Source organism: Suncus etruscus, chromosome 20 (genome assembly GCF_024139225.1).
Source record: "Suncus etruscus isolate mSunEtr1 chromosome 20, mSunEtr1.pri.cur, whole genome shotgun sequence".
NCBI lineage: Eukaryota > Metazoa > Chordata > Mammalia > Eulipotyphla > Soricidae > Suncus > Suncus etruscus.
The window spans coordinates 26563170-26583123 of NC_064867.1; the positions used below are offsets into that span (position 1 = coordinate 26563170).

The 19954-nt window shown below is 37.6% G+C and overlaps 1 protein-coding gene across 2 annotated transcripts in view; it reads right to left on the reverse strand.

Annotated features, from left to right (window-relative positions):
* CPNE4 (copine 4) overlaps window positions 1–19954 on the reverse strand; it is a 483892-nt gene that overhangs the window by 30689 nt on the left and 433249 nt on the right. For both annotated transcript variants that reach the window (XM_049766524.1, XM_049766523.1), the window contains exons 8-11: window positions 15651–15749; window positions 10016–10102; window positions 8506–8565; window positions 1262–1395 (exon numbers count right to left, since the gene is read on the reverse strand). In XM_049766524.1, the coding sequence (XP_049622481.1) occupies window positions 1262–1395; window positions 8506–8565; window positions 10016–10102; window positions 15651–15749 (380 nt within the window). The remainder of the gene's footprint in view (window positions 1–1261; window positions 1396–8505; window positions 8566–10015; window positions 10103–15650; window positions 15750–19954) is intronic.

A 19954-nucleotide genomic window follows, 5' to 3' on the forward strand; every position in this document is an offset into this window, starting at 1 on the left:
CACAATTTCGGTCTTTTATCTTTTTATTAGAGATCTCTGTAAAAAAAATAATCTTTATTAGGAATCCTCTCTGTGTTTGGGAGAAATCAGAGGTGAAATTCCATATATCTTCAAGTAGAAAAATTAATAAGGTTAAGTGTAGAAAGGATCAGTCAAAAAGGTCGTTTCAAATGCTCTTGCCCTCTGTTTTAAAGTGTAAAAGAGGACATGTCAGCCAAAAGGACCTGAATGGAGAAAGCTCTCATTTTACATGATCTGTTCATTCACTTTCCAAGTGCCTTCACATCCATTTGGTTATTGCTGAGCCATAACATACAGGTTAGACTTACTGAACAGAAGAACATCACTGGAACCCTTTCTATCACATGCCTGGTTGTTTTTCCTGAAGATTCTGGTTGCTGGATATGTAAACTTCCTTTTGATACTGAGGTCACAAGTTTCTAACATGGTTATTGCAATAGTGAAACAAAAAAGAGCAAAATCATGCTCTCCCATAAACTTTCTCAAACTGCAGGAATGGGCCAACCACTATCTTTCTCTGCCTGGTGAAAGAGGTTAGTCCATTAGCTGCTGCTCATAGATAATAGCCTTGTTTTACAACGACTAAAATTCATCCTTATTTATATTTACATTGGCTCTAACTCGAAAAACCTTCTTGAATAAACACACGAACCATTCTATCACCATCTGGAAGGGTAGAATAAATTGTCTAATGTAATTTATGTAAATCACTTCTTATAGGGAATTCTCATCATGGGAAAGGTCAATATTTACCATCAAGTAAAAATAAACATAATCTTGATCTGACTCCAAAATCATGTTTTTAAGCTATACACACAAACCAACACACACACACACACACACACACACACACACACACACACACACAACTTATCTGAGAATCAGAGTTTCTAGGAGATGTGGGAGAAGTGATACAACTGAGTTCCTGGACCAAATGTCACATATTAGGAACAGATTAAAAACCTTATAAAATGGACATCTGAATTGGGATCCAATACCCTTGCAAGCCAATGATGAGGAGAAAGCTCAAATCAAAGAAGGATTCTTTGAGTGACACTGAACTGAATTTCACTACTTGTGGATAGGGGCAAAAAAGCATTTGGGAACAAGGTTTGATTCTTTCTCTTCTGAGACATCTGTGTGAGTACTTCCTAGATATATTTCTACTCTTGTGTTTAGAATCAGTCCAAAAACCATGAGAAAACAGAGAACTGAAATCTGAGCTAATCAAGCTGTATACCTGTCATAGTCTTGGCAAATCTCTCCTACAGCCACCAATGCCTTCAGATACTCATTGGGTTGATAAGGGTGGATGTAGTGTAGAGAACAGCTGTTCCTGGGGTCCCCATTGGAGGCAGTGAAATCTATAGCTACCTGGAAGAGAAAAATAGAAGAGCACAGTTAATTTAACAGGAATGAGTCTCATAGGAATTGTGCTCACCCCCCAGGGAGAAATAGCCTGAAATAGAAAAAATAGTACGGTGTTAGAATACATTGGGTGTGGTGGGGGATGATGTATATATAAAAACAACATTATAAATCAAATATGTTAATAAAGATAAAAATTTAAGAAACAAGCTACTGGCATAGGCTCAGAAGTGGCCAATGGTACAGAGTGGTGTGGAAGTATAATAAACATTCTGCATATCTTTGTGGGTGATGAAGATCTCTTGCCAGTGACTGCGAGGGACCTCATGGCTACAGTGGGAAGAAGGAAATAGAAATCTATCTTGCTACTAAGGAGAGTCATGATTCTCAAACTAACTAAAATTTTTCTGACCATACTCCTCCTCAAGATGAATGCTGCATTACCCCAGCACTTAACAACATGCTTAAGGCTGGAATGTGTTAAAATGGGAAGGATTTTTTCTTCTGTATTTCAAGTTAATATTAAATTTGTTTTTCATTTCCTTCCTTCCTTCCTTTTCCTTCCTTCCTTCCTCTTTCTTTCTTTCTTTCTTTCTTTCTTTCTTTCTTTCTTTCTTTCTTTCTTTCTTTCTTTCTTTCTTTCTTTCTTTCTTTCTTTCTTTCTTTCTTTCTTTTTTCTTTCTTTCTTTCTTTCTTTCCTTCTTTTTTCTTTCTTTCTTTCTTTCTTTCTTTCTTTCTTCTTTCTTTCTTTCTTTCTTTCTTTCTCTCTCTCTCTTCTCTTTCTTTCTTTCTTTCTTTCTTTCTTTCTTTCTTTCTTTTTTCTTTCTTTCTTTCTTTCTTTCTTTCTTTCTTTCTTTCTCTTTCTTTCTTTCTTTCTTTCTTTCTTTCTTTCTTTCTTCTTTCTTTCTTTCTTTCTTTCTTTCTTTCTTTCTTTCTTTCTTTCTTTCTTTCTTTCTTTCTTTCTTTCTTTCTTTCTTTCTTTCTTTCTTTCTTTCCCTTCCTTCCTTCCTTCCTTCCTTCCTTCTCCCTCCCTCCCTTCCTTCCTTCCTTCCTTCCTTCCTTCCTTCCTTCCTTCCTTCCTTCCTTCCTTCCTTCCTTCCTTCCTTCCTTCCTTCCTTCCTTTTTCCTTCCTTCCTTCCTTTCCTTCCTTCCTCCTTCCCTCCCTTCCCTCCCTTCCCTCCCTCCCTTCCCTCCCTTCCCTCCCTTCCCTCCCCCCCTCCCTCCCTCCCCCTCCCCTCCCTCCCTTCCTCCCTTCCCTCCCTCCCCTCCCTCCCCCTCCCTCCCTCCCTCCTCCCTCCTCCCTCCCCTCCTCCCCTCCCTCCCTTCCCTCCCTTCCCCCCTTCCCTCCTTCCCTCCCTTCCTCCTTCCTTCCGTCCATCCTTCCTTCCTTCCTTCCTTCCTTCCTTCCTTCCTTCCTTCCTTCCTTCCTTCCTTCCTTCCTTCCTTCCTTCCTTCCTTCCTTTTTCTTTCTTTCTCTTTCTCTCTTTCTTTATCTTTATTTTCTTTCCTTTCTTTCCTTTCTTCCTTTCCATACCCAATAGTGCTCAGACATAAACTCTTGGGTTTGCACTCAGGGATCACTCCTGATAGGGCTCAGGGAACCAGACAGGCTGCTGTTGATAAAACCCTGGACAGTCATGTGCAAGGCCAAATTCCTATTGAGCGATTCTACTGGTCTAGCCCCAGCTAGTATGGTATTTAAATAAATGTTAAGAAAATAAAATAAAACGAGTTGTAAGGGAAGAAAGAAATGTTCTTGCTGGCTCTTTCCTTCTCTTTGGGGTTGAGAAGAACCCATTCACTGACACTCATGACAGAGAGGCTGAATCCTCTTATGCTCTTGAGTAATTTTTCCCAAAGAAGGTAATACCACTTGTCCACCCTGAAGCACTTGTCCCTATTTGGTATAGTTACAAGGCTCATTTAACTCTAGAGATTTTGTTATAGCTTTGGCAAAGGGTAGGGACTTACCCAGGACCTAAGGAAAAAGGAAACAGTCAATGATCCATAACATCCATCTCTGCAGTCTCCACTGCTTACAATAAAAACACTTTAACACACACCTAGACAGCAGTGGAGAGTCTGAAGGCTGTGGTAGTGAAAAGTGTGTGACAAGTGGGGGTTTCTAAAACCTCCCTAATGGAGCTGAAGATAAAAATCTCTCTCTTTAGGAGGCAGCCTTCTACCAAGACTCCTCAGTGCTCTTTAAAGTTAGCATTAGAGTAAGGAGAACAGAGTGAAAGGTTAGGTTTATTTTAAAAAGCAACAGGGAGGCAGTGAAAGATGGACTTACATAGAGAAATAAGAGCAAGGAAATGACTGAAAAATGCCAGTCTGTGGAGGTGGCTCAGATGGATGCCTGGTTTCCTGTTGGGAGGCATTTAGGAAAGCCCCTTAGGGGATGGGGGAAGGTGTGGCTGGAATCTTCTTAGTGGGGAGACTGAGAACACATCCTTCCCAAGTTCTTCCCTTCTGCCCAGGAGACCTTTCTCATTATTAAGCTGAACCATGTACCAGCTCCACAAAACCTTGTCAGCTTAGAAAGTGGAATGCCTGCCCCCCTTCTTTGCAAAACCCCAGTCTTAGGAGCTGCTATATGGAAAGGCTAGAAGCAAACACAAGCATCCATCTGGACATTTTAATCTTTCATTTGTCACATAAAAGAAACCATTCTCTGGATTCCTTTTCTGTCTGTCACCAACAGGCCACTGAAGGAAACTTCTCATTTTCTTTTCTTTTCTTTCTTTCTTTTTTTTTTTTAAACTGGGCAGTTGCTGTGAACCAAGGTATAGGTAGTAGGATAATCTCTTGGAATCGATCTGTAGTCAACCTTTGAGCTACCTGCTGGTGTGACTTTGTTTTTAATTTGCCTATAATTTGAACCTCTACAGTGAGCCCTGTAGGTGGAGATAATGTATAGTTTGGACAATTTCTAAGTGATAGGTTAAATTCTTGCACTTTTCTTTTTCCTCAAACTCCACAGGGGGCTAAGAAATAGGCACTCAGACTTGATGAAAAAGACCTTTGAGGTCACCAGGTTCATATCCTGGAAATTGCAAAGCATTTCCTCTTCAACCTAGGGCTCAATCTTATTTCTCAGAGGTTTATACCAGGGTCCATTGGTGCTTAATCTGGGATACAAAACAAAGATCTGAAACTCACACAGGGCCACTGTGGATATAGGATGTCCCAAGTATGCTGGTTTGGGATCTCCCCAGAGAATCTTGAATCATTTTATTTTTAGACTTGAAAATCAAATCAGGGGAAGTCATATTTGATTTTTTTTGGTCATATGGTATTCTCAACATAGACTATAATATCCAAGATAAAGAAAGGGATTACCATCTTTAATTAAAACATAACAAAACAAAATAAAAACCCTAATCTTCAAAATGGCTATCTGAAGCTACAGAGAAAATAGAAAGTCTGCCAGGATTTCACTACCAAGTTGTATATTATTTTGTACTTCCTTTTTTTCTAGCTACTGTCTATATTTTACAGAGCTGTCATCAAGCAAAGAGCTCTGCTTAGTATTTTTTCCACTTAATTCTATAACAGACACATCCCCATGTTTTTATCCCTCTTTATCATTTAAAATGATTTTCCCTCTGTTCATTTAATGGAGGAACAGGAGGAATTTCCCTCACTATTATCTTACTGTTAGTCAGGATTCTTGCAACTTGCCTGTGAAAATCCACTTGACAATGAATTCATTTGTACATCTGGAAAAGCAGTAACTTTGGAAGGCAACATTTAATTCTTCTAACCGTTTTCCTTCTAAATACCTTATGGCGTCTGTCTCTTCTGAGGTTGTCTATAATTTAGGATTCTGCATGTGAAATTGTAGTATCTGGTTTTATTTTTAGTTGCTGTGTTAGTGCCAAATATATTGAACTCTCTTTTCCTGTAGTTGAATCTGACTCCTCCAAGACTGGCACAGGACCTTGCACCAGCCATCTTTTGACTCAGGGTTCATAGCAGGAACAAATATAGTCCTTCAGGATGCCCTTGACCTCCCAAACTCTGTACAGTATTGAAGGGAATGTATATTTTCAGGGAAGAAGAGTCAGACTCTGTGTCCAATTTTCATGGAGATCCCTCATAATCAAAAAATAGTCAGAATCACTGTCTAGGACATTTATTTTAGCATTAATAGAACTCTCTTCTCCTGAGGCTATGATAAGATGCCCAACTAACCCCTTTGGATTCCTAATCTCCAAATATCTCCTAAACCAGATTTTTTTCCCTCCATAAAAGAACATTCAAATATGTTAAGGGAAACAAAGGGAAAAGGGTAGGAAGACACAGTTAATCAAACTTAATAGTAAGTGTAGTGTTTGATAGATCAGGCTCCTGACAGATACTTTGGCCTTTGAGAACATGGTCACTACTAAACTATAGCCTGGCAGAGAGACAAATGGGAGAAAAATAACTCCAAGAAAAGGTCCCACTCCTTTCTTTTTTTTTTATCCCATCTCTTTCACTTGTCAGTTGTAACCAAAATCCATGCACAGGAGACCTTGACTTGTGTATTCAAGAGGTTAGTTTCTTGGGGCATTGTATGGGGGAAGTAGAAAAAGAAAGAGTGGAAGAAACGTTGAAAACTTTATTTCTCCAGGGCTCCTAAAGATCTGTCTCCACAAAGACTTAAAGTTTATGTTGGCTAACACTACTGGATTTGCTCAGCAGCTATCGGTCATTTGTCAATTCAAGTTCCCATCTCTGGAAGGATGATAAGTGGAACTACCATTACAAAACCTTATTTTCTTTTTTTTCAATGTGGCCAGATAGCTCACTTCTGCATACTTCTTTTTGTGGCATAATCCTTTCATGTGATTAAATGGTTCCAATACAAATAGTGGGTAGATAATAAGCACTGCTAGATCAAATAAAATAAGGTCTGTTAATGCTTATTAATCTCTTGTATTACAGTTTACACATTACATTAGACTGTACTAGTTTAGATTCTTATGGATGAACCATACAAAATTTATCATACAAAACTGGATTAATTTTGGAGGACAGGTCACACTGGAGTGACTGATCAGTTCTCTTGAAAAATCTCAAGACTGCTTTTTCACCCAGCAATTCTTTTCTGAGTGTTGGCCCAGAGTGCTGTAGGAGGGAGGGCTGGTTGGCAGACATTGATGATGCTGTTTTCTCTGCATGACTTTGCATACTCACCTTCTTTTTCTCTAGATTGATTTCCCTAGTCCCCAAGATTCTTTCCACATGTTCATCAGTTGACAGTGGTGGGATAGAAATGAGAAATTGGGCCGGGGTGTTTCTAAAATCCTAAAGTCCAGTGAAGTGGGATGGTCAACAGAACAAGATAGGAGGGAAGAACAAAGTGAAAGAGTCATCTTTCTGGTTCAGACTGGCCACACAAAACTTCATGAATCTGATTGTGAAGTCAGTTGTATTGTTAGGGTTGAACGTCTTGTTTTTATAGTTTGTAGCACAATGCCAAGGATATGGCAAGACCCTCAAGGTTGAATAAAAGGTTGTTCAAAAGCATGAGATCTACAGAATCTAAAACAGACCCAAATCAATAGAATGTTCCTTTGGAAACCTATAATAGTTTACTAAAATAACTCCTTTGGATAAATCTTGGACACTATTTCCACTAGCTTTCTTATATGACATTGTTAGCTTCTCTCTTTTTCTAACAATCCAGAGTGAAAAGAAGGCCAAAGAACAACTAGATTGAGGTATATATCCATAGCATAGTTTGTGATCTTTAGTGAGTGTCTATAGAAGCATTGTGCAGTTATGTCTTTAGAGAATTTGAAACTTTAAAGAAGAAAAGAGATTCTTTAATTAATGTTACATCTTTAAGATAAATGAGCCTTGAGTTTAGTTTAGGCAGGATGTAAGTAGATCTCTCTGAGATTAAAGCAAAGTACAAAGCCTCTATCAAGAGAAGTGAGTAGATCCTAGAATTCTTTATTTCATCCCTCAAGATTTAATTTTTTAGTTTTTAGTGTAAATTTATTTTACCATCTTTTGTATCAAAATTGGCCCCCTCTACTCTAAGAACCCAAGTTAGACCAAAAGCAAACATGAAAAAAAAACACAATTTTCTTGAAATTAGAGTGGCATTATTACAGGTAGGGTACTTGCCTTGCTTGTGGTCAACACAGGTTTGATCCCTGGTCCTCCAAAACCTGCCAGAAATAATACTTGAGCATAGATCCAGGAGGAAGCCCTGAGAACTGCCAGATTTCCCACCATCCCCTCCTACAAATTTTCTCCCCACTTTCCTTGCTTTTACATATAATCTAGCCAATCTAGTTAGCTGTCTTCTTAAGTAGACTTAAGTAGAAGTCTTCTTAAATAGACTTCTGTAAGATGTGAAACAACATTGCAGAGATTTTAATTTTCTTATTTACACCCATAATGCATTCCTAGAGGTTTTGGCAGGTCTCTTTCTATTTGGTGTTCTCTTTCTACAAGACTCAACTATTTAAGTCTAGGATAAATTTGAATATTAAGTATTGAAATCAAGTTTTTTTATGCAGATAGATTCACAGTTTTGGCTTATGTGGAAGTTAAAGAAAACCAACCTATCCATTTAGATAAATATTAGCTGTGTAAATGCTAGGGACTCACAGATACATGTTAGAGATGAGCTTTGACCTACCTACACAGGGAACCTAGACACTAATTCTAATTTCCAACCTGGTGTTAATCTTTTGACTATATAATTTTCATTGGATGAATTACTCGATATTAACATTTGGATATAATATTGGAACTTGTCTTTGGCCACACAATTACCCAGGGCTCTTACTAATACAATTTACTTATTCCTCACCTTTCTCATCAGTTGATGGAATTTGTTTTGTTACCAAAAGAACAAAAAGTTTTGAAATTGTTCCCATATCACCCAAGATTGAGTGGTATGAATTTCCTGCTATGACACTGAAAATCATACTCATTGAAGAAATCCAAAGTATAGATAATTTTATAAAAGCATAACACTGTGTACTATGTTAGATACAAGACACAAAAATTATCTAAGGGATTTAATAGACAAAAGTCTTTTTATGTTAGAAATCCAGAAGCATCCCCCAACTCTGTCCCTTTATAAGAACAAACATGGAAGCCACTTACTGTAAACTGGATTTGGCAGCCACCCATGATATAGTCCAAGAAAGAATGCATCTTGTGGATCTGTAATATAGGAAAGAAGCAGGGAAAGTTCTTTTAATAATAGCGTGATCTATTTATTTCCTGTTAGTCTAAAGGTTTAAAGTTGGGGTTATATTATAAACCCAAGATTAGAGAAAAGATCATAAATATATCTCGGGCCACATATTGTATTTGTATCTGTTTTGTTTCTTCATTGCAAAATAAGATATATGCAGTGTGCATAAGAATAAGTTTCGTTTTTACTATGTTTATAAGTTTTGTTTTTACTATAGTCAGACCCTCCAATGGTCTGAGGGACAGTGAACTGGCCCCCTGATTAAAAAGTTTTTGCTTGTTTTGCTTTTTGTTGTTTGTTTGTTTGCCTGTTTTTTTTTTTTTTTTGTGGTGCTTATCGATACAGCTCAAGCCCTCACTAGATATTTGACACTTCTTTTGGTACTGGTGGAGTGTTTCACCTTCTTTTTCTCCATCTCTCAAAACGATGATGAGAGCCTCTAGAAGGATTCCGCCCAGTTTCGGGGTATTAGATCCTTACCCCAGTTTATTACTTTTCTCTTTTTCAAACAAAACCACGCAACTTGAACTAGCTAGTCCTGCCTCCAGTTAGAGGGGGAACTAAGGGAGGCATCAAGACCAAACAGGTGCAAGACTACTAAGTTGTGGGTTAGATAAAGAGGGGACCACATATTCAAGCCGACCTGGGATGAGGGAAGAGGAAATGGGAGGTAGGACAGAAATGGAGGTGTAGGGAGGACAATTTGGTGATGGGAATCCCCCCTGATTTTATGTAAATATGTACCTAAAATATTATTGTCAACACTATGTAAACCATTATGATCAAAATAAAAATTAAAAAAAAAAAGTTTGAGGACCCCTGGTTCTCAGAAGCAGATATCTTCTTTAATGGAGTTAAGAGGTTTAATTTCCTGATAAATGGAATCCTACTTAAAGAAACTTTAGGCCTTTTATATTGCTCTATTGTCTTATTTTCATGGTCTCCCTTCAACAAGATGATGCCACTTGTCCAGAACCAAGTGCTGAGAGCAGTATGGTAGGTATTCTAGAAACATAGGTTGTCCTGGGAAGACAGCATTATCCTGGGGAGGCTGCCTTATCCTGGGGAGACTGACTTATGATGTTCCTATTTCCTAGAAATTTTCTCTTAGAAAATTTTGTATTTCTAGGGCTGGAGTGATAGCACAGCAGTAGGGCATTTGCCTTGCATGCACTGCACAGGATGGACCTGGGTTCAATTCCTGGTTTCCCATATGGTCCCAGAGCTAGGAATGATTTCTGAGAGAATAGCCAGGAATAACTCCTGAGCATCACCAGGTGTGGCTCCAAAACAAACAAACAAACAAATACAAACAACAAAAAAGAAAATTTTGTATTTCTTTTTGAGACATACATATTTGTAAAGATTCTTCTTCCAGATCACTTTATAGTCCTGATAGACAGTCTATGTGCATACCTTGCACTGATTCAAAATCACAGTGCCTGAGTTCTTGTAATTCTTTTTCTTGGCTTTGTACTTAGGGTTGATGCATTCCCATTGGACCTGCAACAAGAAGGGTCACAGCATGAGCGGCTCTTTCTAGAGGAAGCGGTGGACACACAACAGCAGGTGTTATAAGAAACAGGTGCATAGGTTGACATGTGATTTTCAGGTAAGGATCTCTGAAAGAAATAGACAGCAATGACATATGGATGTGAGTGAGGTTCTGAGCTCAGACGGTCTGCCTTGAATTCTGGTTCTTCCACCCTGTGGCTGTATGGCCTTTGGCAAAGGATTGAATTTGGCAAAAGACTCTCTGCCTGAACACATCCTCTATAAAATGGAGCTGCTAATTACATTTGTCTCAGAGGATTACTGGAAGGGAGATGAATAATTAATTTACTTAATACATTTAGAACAGTATCTGGTACTCATACGCTTAAGTAAGGAGCAGAAAGAAGAAAGCTGAAGAAACAGTTGACTAACCTTGATGTTGATTCTCAGTTCCTAGAATTGCTTTAAAAAATTTTAAAAAATTGAGGAATATTGAATGTTGACATACAGGAATGATGAATTTGCACAATAATCCACTGAGATCCAAAATATAATGGAGCAATTTATGTCATGACCATTACTCCAGCTCTTTGATGTTGGTTCTCTGAAGAACAGAGCTCTGAAGAACTTGGTGTTACTAAGCAACAAATAACAAACAGATACCATACTTTCCACAAAGAAAGTTCTAGAAAGGAATGTTCATTCTATAGGGATTCTATAATGGGTAATACCCCCTTAGCAAGAAAGCAAAGAAGAGGGAAGGAGAAAAAAATGGAAGAAAGATAGGAGAAAAGTCAGAACAAATGTGAGATCAGGAGATCATCACCCTTGTTTTATAAGAACATTTCATCTTTCCACTGTCATGATGGCTGTCTCTCTTATGCAATCTTGTAATTTCTTCTCATTCAATCTCCTTGTGATTAGTGCATAATACATGAGAACTAACAGACTGTGTTAAACTTAATTTAGTATTTTCAATCAAAACATTCATAGTCTTTCCCAGACTCATCAAATGGAAATTGACTCTTCAGTATCTAAAACTTCTACTAATGTTATAGGATAAACAAATAGTCTTGAGAATTACTTCACAATTGGAAAGCAAAGATCTTAAAATTAGTGCCAATCCCTTTGGCATTTCAGATAATTTCAACTAACCTCAATTTTTCCAACCAGGTCGTAACAGGTGGAATTTTGAATGAATTATATTCTGAGTTCAATTCAAATGTGTAAAGCTTATCGGTTAACAGTTTATTCATTTCCATCTCTGGCTAAGGTGGACCAATAGTGGAGGGAGTCTGGTACTATCAGACAAGGACTATAAGAAAACAAAATCAAACCCTGCAGATACTTGGGGCCTTCATACATATTGGATGGGAAGGGGGCATTGATGAAACAAATCTGCAACTGCCTTGACATGAAGTTGTATAATGTGGGTTAAACTTTTCATTCATTATTCATTTTAGTCTTCCCCAACTCACTTAATAGATGAAGGAGGTCCAGAGAGGCACAGCAGATTAAATAGGTGTAACTAACTGGTGGAACTGAGATTCATGCCAAACAAATCTCACTCCAAAGCCCATCTAGGAATCACAGTGCTTCCTCCTAGAAGGTTCCTATGTGTGATTCTATTTGTTAATAATTTTTATTTACCTCAAACTAAGAATGTTCATGAAGGTACTCAAGAATTCATCAAAGCTCATCAGAAGTTTGCCTTGTACTTTGGTGCACTGACTCTTAGGAAGAAGCCTAAAAAGATGCTATATTTTCTGTTGCTTTCTTTCCTCTAACTAGTTAGGTTTCTTGGAGTTCAATCTTGTTTGGATATCTCTCCCTCAATGTACTCAGTTATTACTCCACATACATCAGTCATTCCATTGACTTTATACACATCTCTTTTAAGTATCAATTTACTAAGCATGATTCCTGAACCTTTACAAGAGGGATCTCTCTGGCCATATATCAGAAAGCAGCACCAACATTTATTCTTCTATCCCTGATATTGCCTCCTACCATGTTCTTTTCATAGCCAATCCTTTCATTAATATCATACTTCTCACTTCCTCAATATCTCATCACTTTCTACTTCTCTCTATCTCTGTTACCACTTTAAAAAAATCCAGATCTTATCTTTCTATAGTAATAAGATTCTAAGAAATCTTCCTGCCTCATTATCTTGTCTATAATTTATTACATAAAAGGTGGCTAAAAGTAGTATTCAAAAATTTTTAAATAATTTATATCCCTTTGCAGCAGAACATTTTAGCAATGATGCCTATTTATCAGTCATTGCTGAGACCACAGTACCATGAGTCTATTAAGCAATTTCTCTCTGACAAGTGTTGGGGTGAAAGTAAGGATAATAACATGATGATAACAGAGGTCAGAAGATAAATCCCTGCAATTTCAAAACACTGTAAAATAATGGTAAGTTAATTAAAAATAAAAAAACATAAAAATTAAATCGACTAAATACAAACAGCAACAACAAATTAGTCATTAGTGTGATTGAAAATTGAATTAAAGCTAGTTATCCATAATCAAGCAGTATTATTGGCTTGTAGAGCACAGCTCTCACTTGTATTCTTCCCTTCAATTTGAAGGAAAGTGAAACTGCTCTTGTTGACTTCTCAGAATCTTGTCTTTGACCATTTCATATGCCCCACTTTCTCCACAGCTACTCCACTCTAGATACCAGGATCTCTTTTTTAAATCTTACCATACAAAACTCTTCCCTGATTTGGTACTTTGCAATGTGATGGATTTTTTTTAAATTTATTTATTTATTGATTGATTGGTTTTGGGGCCACACCCAGTGGTGCTCAGGGCTACTTCTGGGCAGGAATCAAACCGGGTCCCTCCCTGGTTGGCTGCATGTAAGGCAATTGTCCTACCGATGTGCTATCTCTCCGGCCCCCCTCTGATGGACTTTTCCTTGCTTGTTACATGGATGGCCTTTTTTCTTTTGCAAGGATCTTGAATGGAAATTATATCTCTTTGTCAGTCTTATAAATATAATTGCACTTGTAGAGCATTTGTCATAATCTGTAGTTGCCTTTTAACCATTTTTTTTTTGCTTTATTCATGCTTATATTTTACATTTTGTTAGTTTTGTTTTTTGGGCCACACTTAGTAGTATTCAGGAGATACTCTTGGCTCTATGTCCAATAGTCTTCAATAGTCACTCTCAGCTGTGTTTAGAAGACCAAGACGTATCATATCTGGGATTAAATTTAGGCTTCTTTCATGGAAACCATGAAATCTACTAAGCTCTCTCTCAACCCTAAATTTACTTTTATATATATTAATATCACATCTTGAACCTGGGCCTCATCAGGCTCTTTTCAATAAATACTAGTGATAGTTATGAATATAAAACAGTTCCCACAGACCCATGACAGGAGCTGTGTGGTTGAACTGAAATATTTTCTGGTATCAGTGACACAGAAAAGTACATTAATATATCTATTTCCTCAGTGGGATTTAAAGATTTATTTGTGTTTGAATGCATTGGATTTTGTTGCTTTTCAATTGTGGTGTTTGTTATAATCTAAGTTTTAATCCTCTTAGTAACCTACAAATAAAATGCTTTATGAACCAGTCATTTTTATTTGCATAACAAGGCAAAAGTTTGCAAATTTACCAGGCAAAATACCATAAAAGCATTTTAAAATTTTAGCAGCTGGTATATGTAATAATTATTGATTTATTAGCTCAATTGTTTCCTGATGGAACAGCGACTTCTCTGGCTACACTCCTGATCACCCAGGCAGTAACATCACCTCTTATAGGGTTGTTTTTAATTGTGATCTTGTAATGTTGCAAGCTCTGGTGAACATTTTTGTCTGTTTATGTTTGACAAGTTTCCTCTGTCCTTACTTAATATCACTCATGTACTTGAATCCACTTCATCACTGACCCCTGTTTTTTTTTTTGTTTGTTTGTTTTCGTTTTTGGGTCACACCCGGCAGCGCTCAGAAGCTACTCCTGGTTCTATGCTCAGAAATCACCTCTGGCAGGCACAGGGGACCACATGGGATGCTGGGATTCGAACCACCCTTCTTTGGCATGAAAGGCAAATGCCTTACCTCCATGCTATCTCTCTGGCCCCATCACTGACCCCTGTTATTTCTCATCTGTCCTTTTTCCCCCTCCCCTACACTATCTTTCCTTCTTTCTGGATCAAGGGCAATATAGACATCACCTCTTTATACCATTGCATTGCCTCTGATAACTTGATATAAATACAAGTAAGATTTATTTTTGTGTGTTAAAAATGATATGGTGACATTAGATGAAAACTTGGGGACTTGGGGCCAGCAAGATAGCATGGAGGTAAGGCATTTGCCTTCCATGCAGAAGGACGATGTTTTGAATCCCGGCATCCCATATAGTCCCCCGTGCCTGCCAGGGGCGATTTCTGAGCGTAGAGCCAGGAGTAACCCTTGAGTGCTGCCGGGTGTGGACCAAAAATCAATAAATAAAAAAATAAATAAAACAAAAAAGACTTGTGGGCTCATAATAAAAATATGAATTTAGAAATTCCTGAAAAGAGTTAAATGTAATTAATGTCAGTCATGGAACTACAAAATGAGAAAAGATACAATTAGTGCTCATGGTTACTTTGGAGGTATGAGCTATATGCTAGGCATTCTGGGAAATAAAAAGCATGACTCATGTTGGAAGATATAAGACTTAGAGAGCAAAATGGAGTCTCTGATGCCTGAGAAGTCAAAGGCCTGTGTACGTGACAGGCTGCTGGTGGTGCTTCCCCCATGAACCTAAAAGAAAGAGCTGACCATAAAGAGAGCCATTACCAGAGGTCAATGGTTAAGCAAGAACAAATATGCTATGTAAAGGCTACAAGTTAAGATTAGATCTGTAGCACTGTTAACAGAACAGAGCATCCCAGGACCACTTATAGTAAATGTATAACTTGCTAAAAAACCCCTGACATATTTGATGTATGGGAATGTTATGGTGGAAAAGTACTGAACTCCCCTTCCCCTCTTTTGTCTGAAAAACGTGCTCATGCTATATAAGCTAGCCCCCTACTATAATAAAATGGCTTTTGATCAGAACACTGTCTTAAGCTCATTATTTTCCCAGCCTCTTTTCTTCTAGGTCGGATCCTCTTCGTGACTTACGAATAACTTCGTGACTCCCCAAATCTCCTGCGGGAAGGGGTCCCAGGGGGTCGCAGACTCATTTAATCTCAATATTATGAGAGAGGTCAATAATTACTTAATTTATTTTATGTGAGAAAATTAAGTTTCTTAATTTTAACATAGAGATCAAGATTGGCAATGAAAGGAAATAAAAATGTTCTTTATTTTATGGATGGAAAATGGTGGTATTGAGACAGTATCTGACCCAGAAACATCCTATTGGTTTTATGTTGGACAAGTGTAGAATCTAGGTCATCAAACCCCAATCTACCTCCCTATTGCCATGCATTATCATATATTAATGTATCTCTTCTATTTCCTATGTGGCTGGGTTGGAAGGATACATCATAAGAGGAAGATCTGAGGGATACTAAGAATTGTTTAGCACATACCTGCTTCCCTTCCAGTGATCCTCTCATCTCCTTGAATGTTGAAGTGAATTCTCCAATGAAGTCATGTTTGCCATTGGAGTCCCAGTCCCAGACTATACACTGCAAGAAAAAAGAAGTATCTGATTTTTCTTTCCTCCAATAAAGAGAAATTCATAGAAGCCGAATATAGCGTGAATTTTAGGAGGAAGAGTCAATGAAAGAGTCTTTTGATCAAAAGACTAGCTGATTAGGATTGTAGCATACAGGACAGAATATACCTCTACCTTCTAAACTGAGCCTCTATCCTTCCCCATGATGCCTAAGTGATGTGAACAAACTGCAATTTTTCAAGCAAGGCCAGTTAGACCCAAAGGAGATAATAACTTTTAGTGCATGTGAACTGGGATTTGATGGCAGATGTTCTGACACTAAGTTTAGTGTCATTTTTATGGAGTAGACTCTTTTTCCTGGTTTACAACTGGAAGCAGTTAGTTGCCCGACTTCATAATGGTAGCCTCCACCAAGTTAAATGTTCAGAATAGGCTTCTATAAATCATGTTTTCTTGTTCAACTTTTTTTTCCTGAAGGTTAAAAATGTGATGTTCACTTATATGTGTGAGGAGGCAGCCATATGAGACTTTTTAAACTGTACCCTTATGAAAAGCAAGTGGAAAATGGTGCTGTATAGGCCACAATAGTAAATATCAGACATCCATTCATTACACATAAAACATGATGGTTCACTTCTCACAGAGGGTTTCCTCTGGCAAGTTGCACACTAAATCTGGGTTCCCAGGTGACACTTTGTAGAATGAGTCAGATGAAACCAGCAGTCACCCCTCTGTGTGGTCACACATTATTCAGTGAAGGGGAAGCTCTGCAGTTTTCTGGGATGGAGATTGGGCCAGCTTCTCAGGAGTTTCTACCTTTGAGACAAGTGATTTGTCAGAATGAAGTTTCTTAAGATCAAGATTAACAGGGTAGGGAGGAGGGGTGGGAATTTTTTTTAGATCTTTTCATTGGAATATTTGTATTCTAAGAGGCCTCCTGGGTCTTTCTCAGAATGCTGATCCCATCAGCCAGTCCTGCCCAAAGAATTCAACTCATCAAACTTTTCTCTGATTCTGTGCCCCATGGATCTAAAGAAAAATATGCCCTGCAAGAAACATCACCCCAAATGCATTTTCATTTTCAAGTATAATAATCACACCCACAATCTCCCAGTTACTATGGAAAACTAACCATTGTTCATGGTAGTCCCCTCTTCCTGGCTCTCTCATTTCTGTGCATTATGTCTCCTAGACCATATTCTGCCAGAAAAGCCCAAAGGAGATAATAATTTTCTAAGGAAACCATCTAGTGCTTGACAATTTAGGATTTTTTGTTTGTTTTTGGATCACATCCAGCAGTGCTCAGGGGTTACTGCTGGCTCTACACTCAGAAATTGCTCCTGGCAGGCTCAGGGGACCATATGGGGTCCTGGGATTCGAATCATCGTCCTTCTGCATGCAAAGCAAACACCCTACCTCTATGCTATCTCTCCGGCCCTGAGAATTTAGGATTTTGATAACAGATGTCCTGTTGCTAATTTCAGTATCCTTTCCCCAAGCAGAACATTTTCTCTGGTTTACAGCTAGAATCAGTTGCTTGACTTCATATTGGTAGCTTCCACCAAGTAAATGCTCAGAATGGAATTCTATCCATCATGTTTTTCTTGTTTGACCTTTAAGACATTACCTTAGCTGGTCTGCTCTCCTCTCTTGTGCTCCTCCACTTTCCATAACCCATCACAAACCATGCTCATTCTGCTTCAAGTTGAAATAAATATAAGTTAACAGGTCTGAGGTCTTTCATGCATGCACTGACTTTCTCTATAGACACATCCAGTTTTTTGAGCCATTCTATTTGAAAGTGCCTCTGATGTGTAGTTGGTTGAAATGAAAAGCATTTAAAATCTGTTTTGGGGCATCTTAAAGAAAATCTAATATTCTCAGCTTTTGCTCTTTCATGAAATGTGGAGGCTTTGGTGTACATATATATGGTTTTGGGGACTTAGAGAAATTTAATAAAATCTTTGGCCATTAAAGATAAATGTTTGAGTAAGTCAGAACAGAAGAAGTTAAAATAAACAAAAGTGTCCTGCTAAATAAAATAATGATCATGTTAGTTTAGTTTTCCTTTTGTAACTAGACACAGAGGTTCAGGAAGAATTCACTGAGGGCAGAATCCATCTGAGAGTGGTAGACAGGAGAGGAAGAGACGTGCAATAAAACTTGAGGCTTAATTTTTTACTGTTTTTTTTTTTAACCTTATTTTGAGCTACATCCAGCAGTGCTACGAACTTACTCTGTTAAGGGATCATTCTTGGCAATGAATGGAAGTGGAAGAATGAACATGTGATTATTAATGGCAGTGCAAGGCAAACTAGTACTCCCCTACTATTTTTCTAGCCCTTGAGATTTAGTTTCTAAGACCAAGATTTTTATTTTCATATATTTTATCTTTTTATATTATATAGTTTTATATTTCTGTTTTCTCCATAGCCCCAGTTCTTTCCCCATTCCCATTATTCTTGAGATTCCAGTGAATCTGCATTTTTTTTTAAATGGGTGACTTGAAAAATAAAGGAGAAAGGCTCTGCATATGTTTTGAAACAAGCAAACGAGAGAGTGGTGCTACATATTCTCCACAATCATGGAGAATTAGGAGCAGAACTGTGAAGGAAAACTAGGCAGATGAGTGGAATACCAGAGAAAAGCTAGCCAGGGTGGTAGACTTCTGCAGTGAAATGGACTGGATTTAGAAGTCCGATTTTTCTATATAGATTTTAAAGAGCAGGTTTGACTGAAGAAAGTTGGAGGATTGCAATTAAATTTCAGCTAAAATGGTATGAACTTTTCAGTCATTATATGTTTCATGAAATTGGTAGATGCTTAAAGGTAAACAAGTAATAATAGCTATTATCAATCTGCACAACAGAGCTCACAGGGCAAACACGTGTATCCAAGAAATAAATTGCTGTTGCTTTTAGCCACTGAGATGACCACGGCATAATTTGGTCTGAACTTCCTTATACACTTAAAGAAAGCACTGTATTATTGACAGTTATCTCTGAACCCTAAAGGGGAAAACCAGGATTTCAAGAGGAAATTACTGAGAATTATTCCCCCACAAGTTACAGTCATCTCAAAGCCAAACAATCTCTTTGTAAGAAATAATTTTACTGTCGGAAATGTTCAGGTTTAATTGCACAACACCAAAGGGTATGTGTTTACAGAAAGCCCCAAGAGTCAAGAAAGAAGCTTCTTTAGAGAGGGTAGAATATTCTTGGAACTTTTTCCTAATTTTGAGAAAAGTTCATTGTTCTTGTAGGTTTTGCAAAGCCAACTAACTCAATGAAAGGCTTAGCTCCTAGTTGAAGAGCAAAGCAAAGCAAAGAACCTTTAATCAGGTGGTGTTCTTGCTGTCCTTTATCATTCCAGACAAGATGAAGTTCTATCTTCCTTATTCTAACAGTCCCTAGTATCTGTAGATCAATAATGTGGGCATCTGGAACAACATTTAGGAGGTGCGTTGAACCTCACACGGCTGTTTGTTACCAGGTCTACTGAGGATCCCAGCTTTTGTCTTTGTAGACCCTGATACATACATATTCATTCCCTGGAACAAACAAGGAGGAGCTGGGGGTTGTGACAAAGAGAAAAGCAGGGTGGTGGTCTTGGAAAAAACTCTTAATATTTATTTCATTTTTGAGCATATTTTTTCTTTTTATCTTATTTTATTTATAATAGTAATACTTGGGCTCTTGGTGTAAAAAGTTACACACCTCTACCACCATCAAAGTGTCCCAAACTAGGTAGCCATGCTGGATCACTTCTTTAAGTCTTCTAACTTTGGTCAGAGTGAGTTCCAGGATTGCTGGAGTGTAACAACTTCTCTGAAAAACCCTCAACCCCTCGAAAAAAAAAGTAGCACAAAACCTTGCCACACCAGTCCTCCTTCTGTTCTTTTTGTTTGTTTTCTTCTTTTTATTTCTTTTTTTGATTTTTCTTATTTTTCCTCTTTTTCTTCTCTTTTATATTTTTTTTATTTTTCTTTCGATCTCATGGTTATTATATGATGGTGTTTGTTTTAGTAGCTGGATGCTTATTTTGTAGTTGCTTGGTTTCTTTCGTTGATGTTGTCTTTTGTTTTGTTTTTCTTCTTTTTCCCTTTCTTCTTTTAAATTATATATATAATATATATTTAATAATTAAATATATATACATATAAATAATTAAATATATAAAAATATAATTATAAATATATATATAACCTCTAGACAG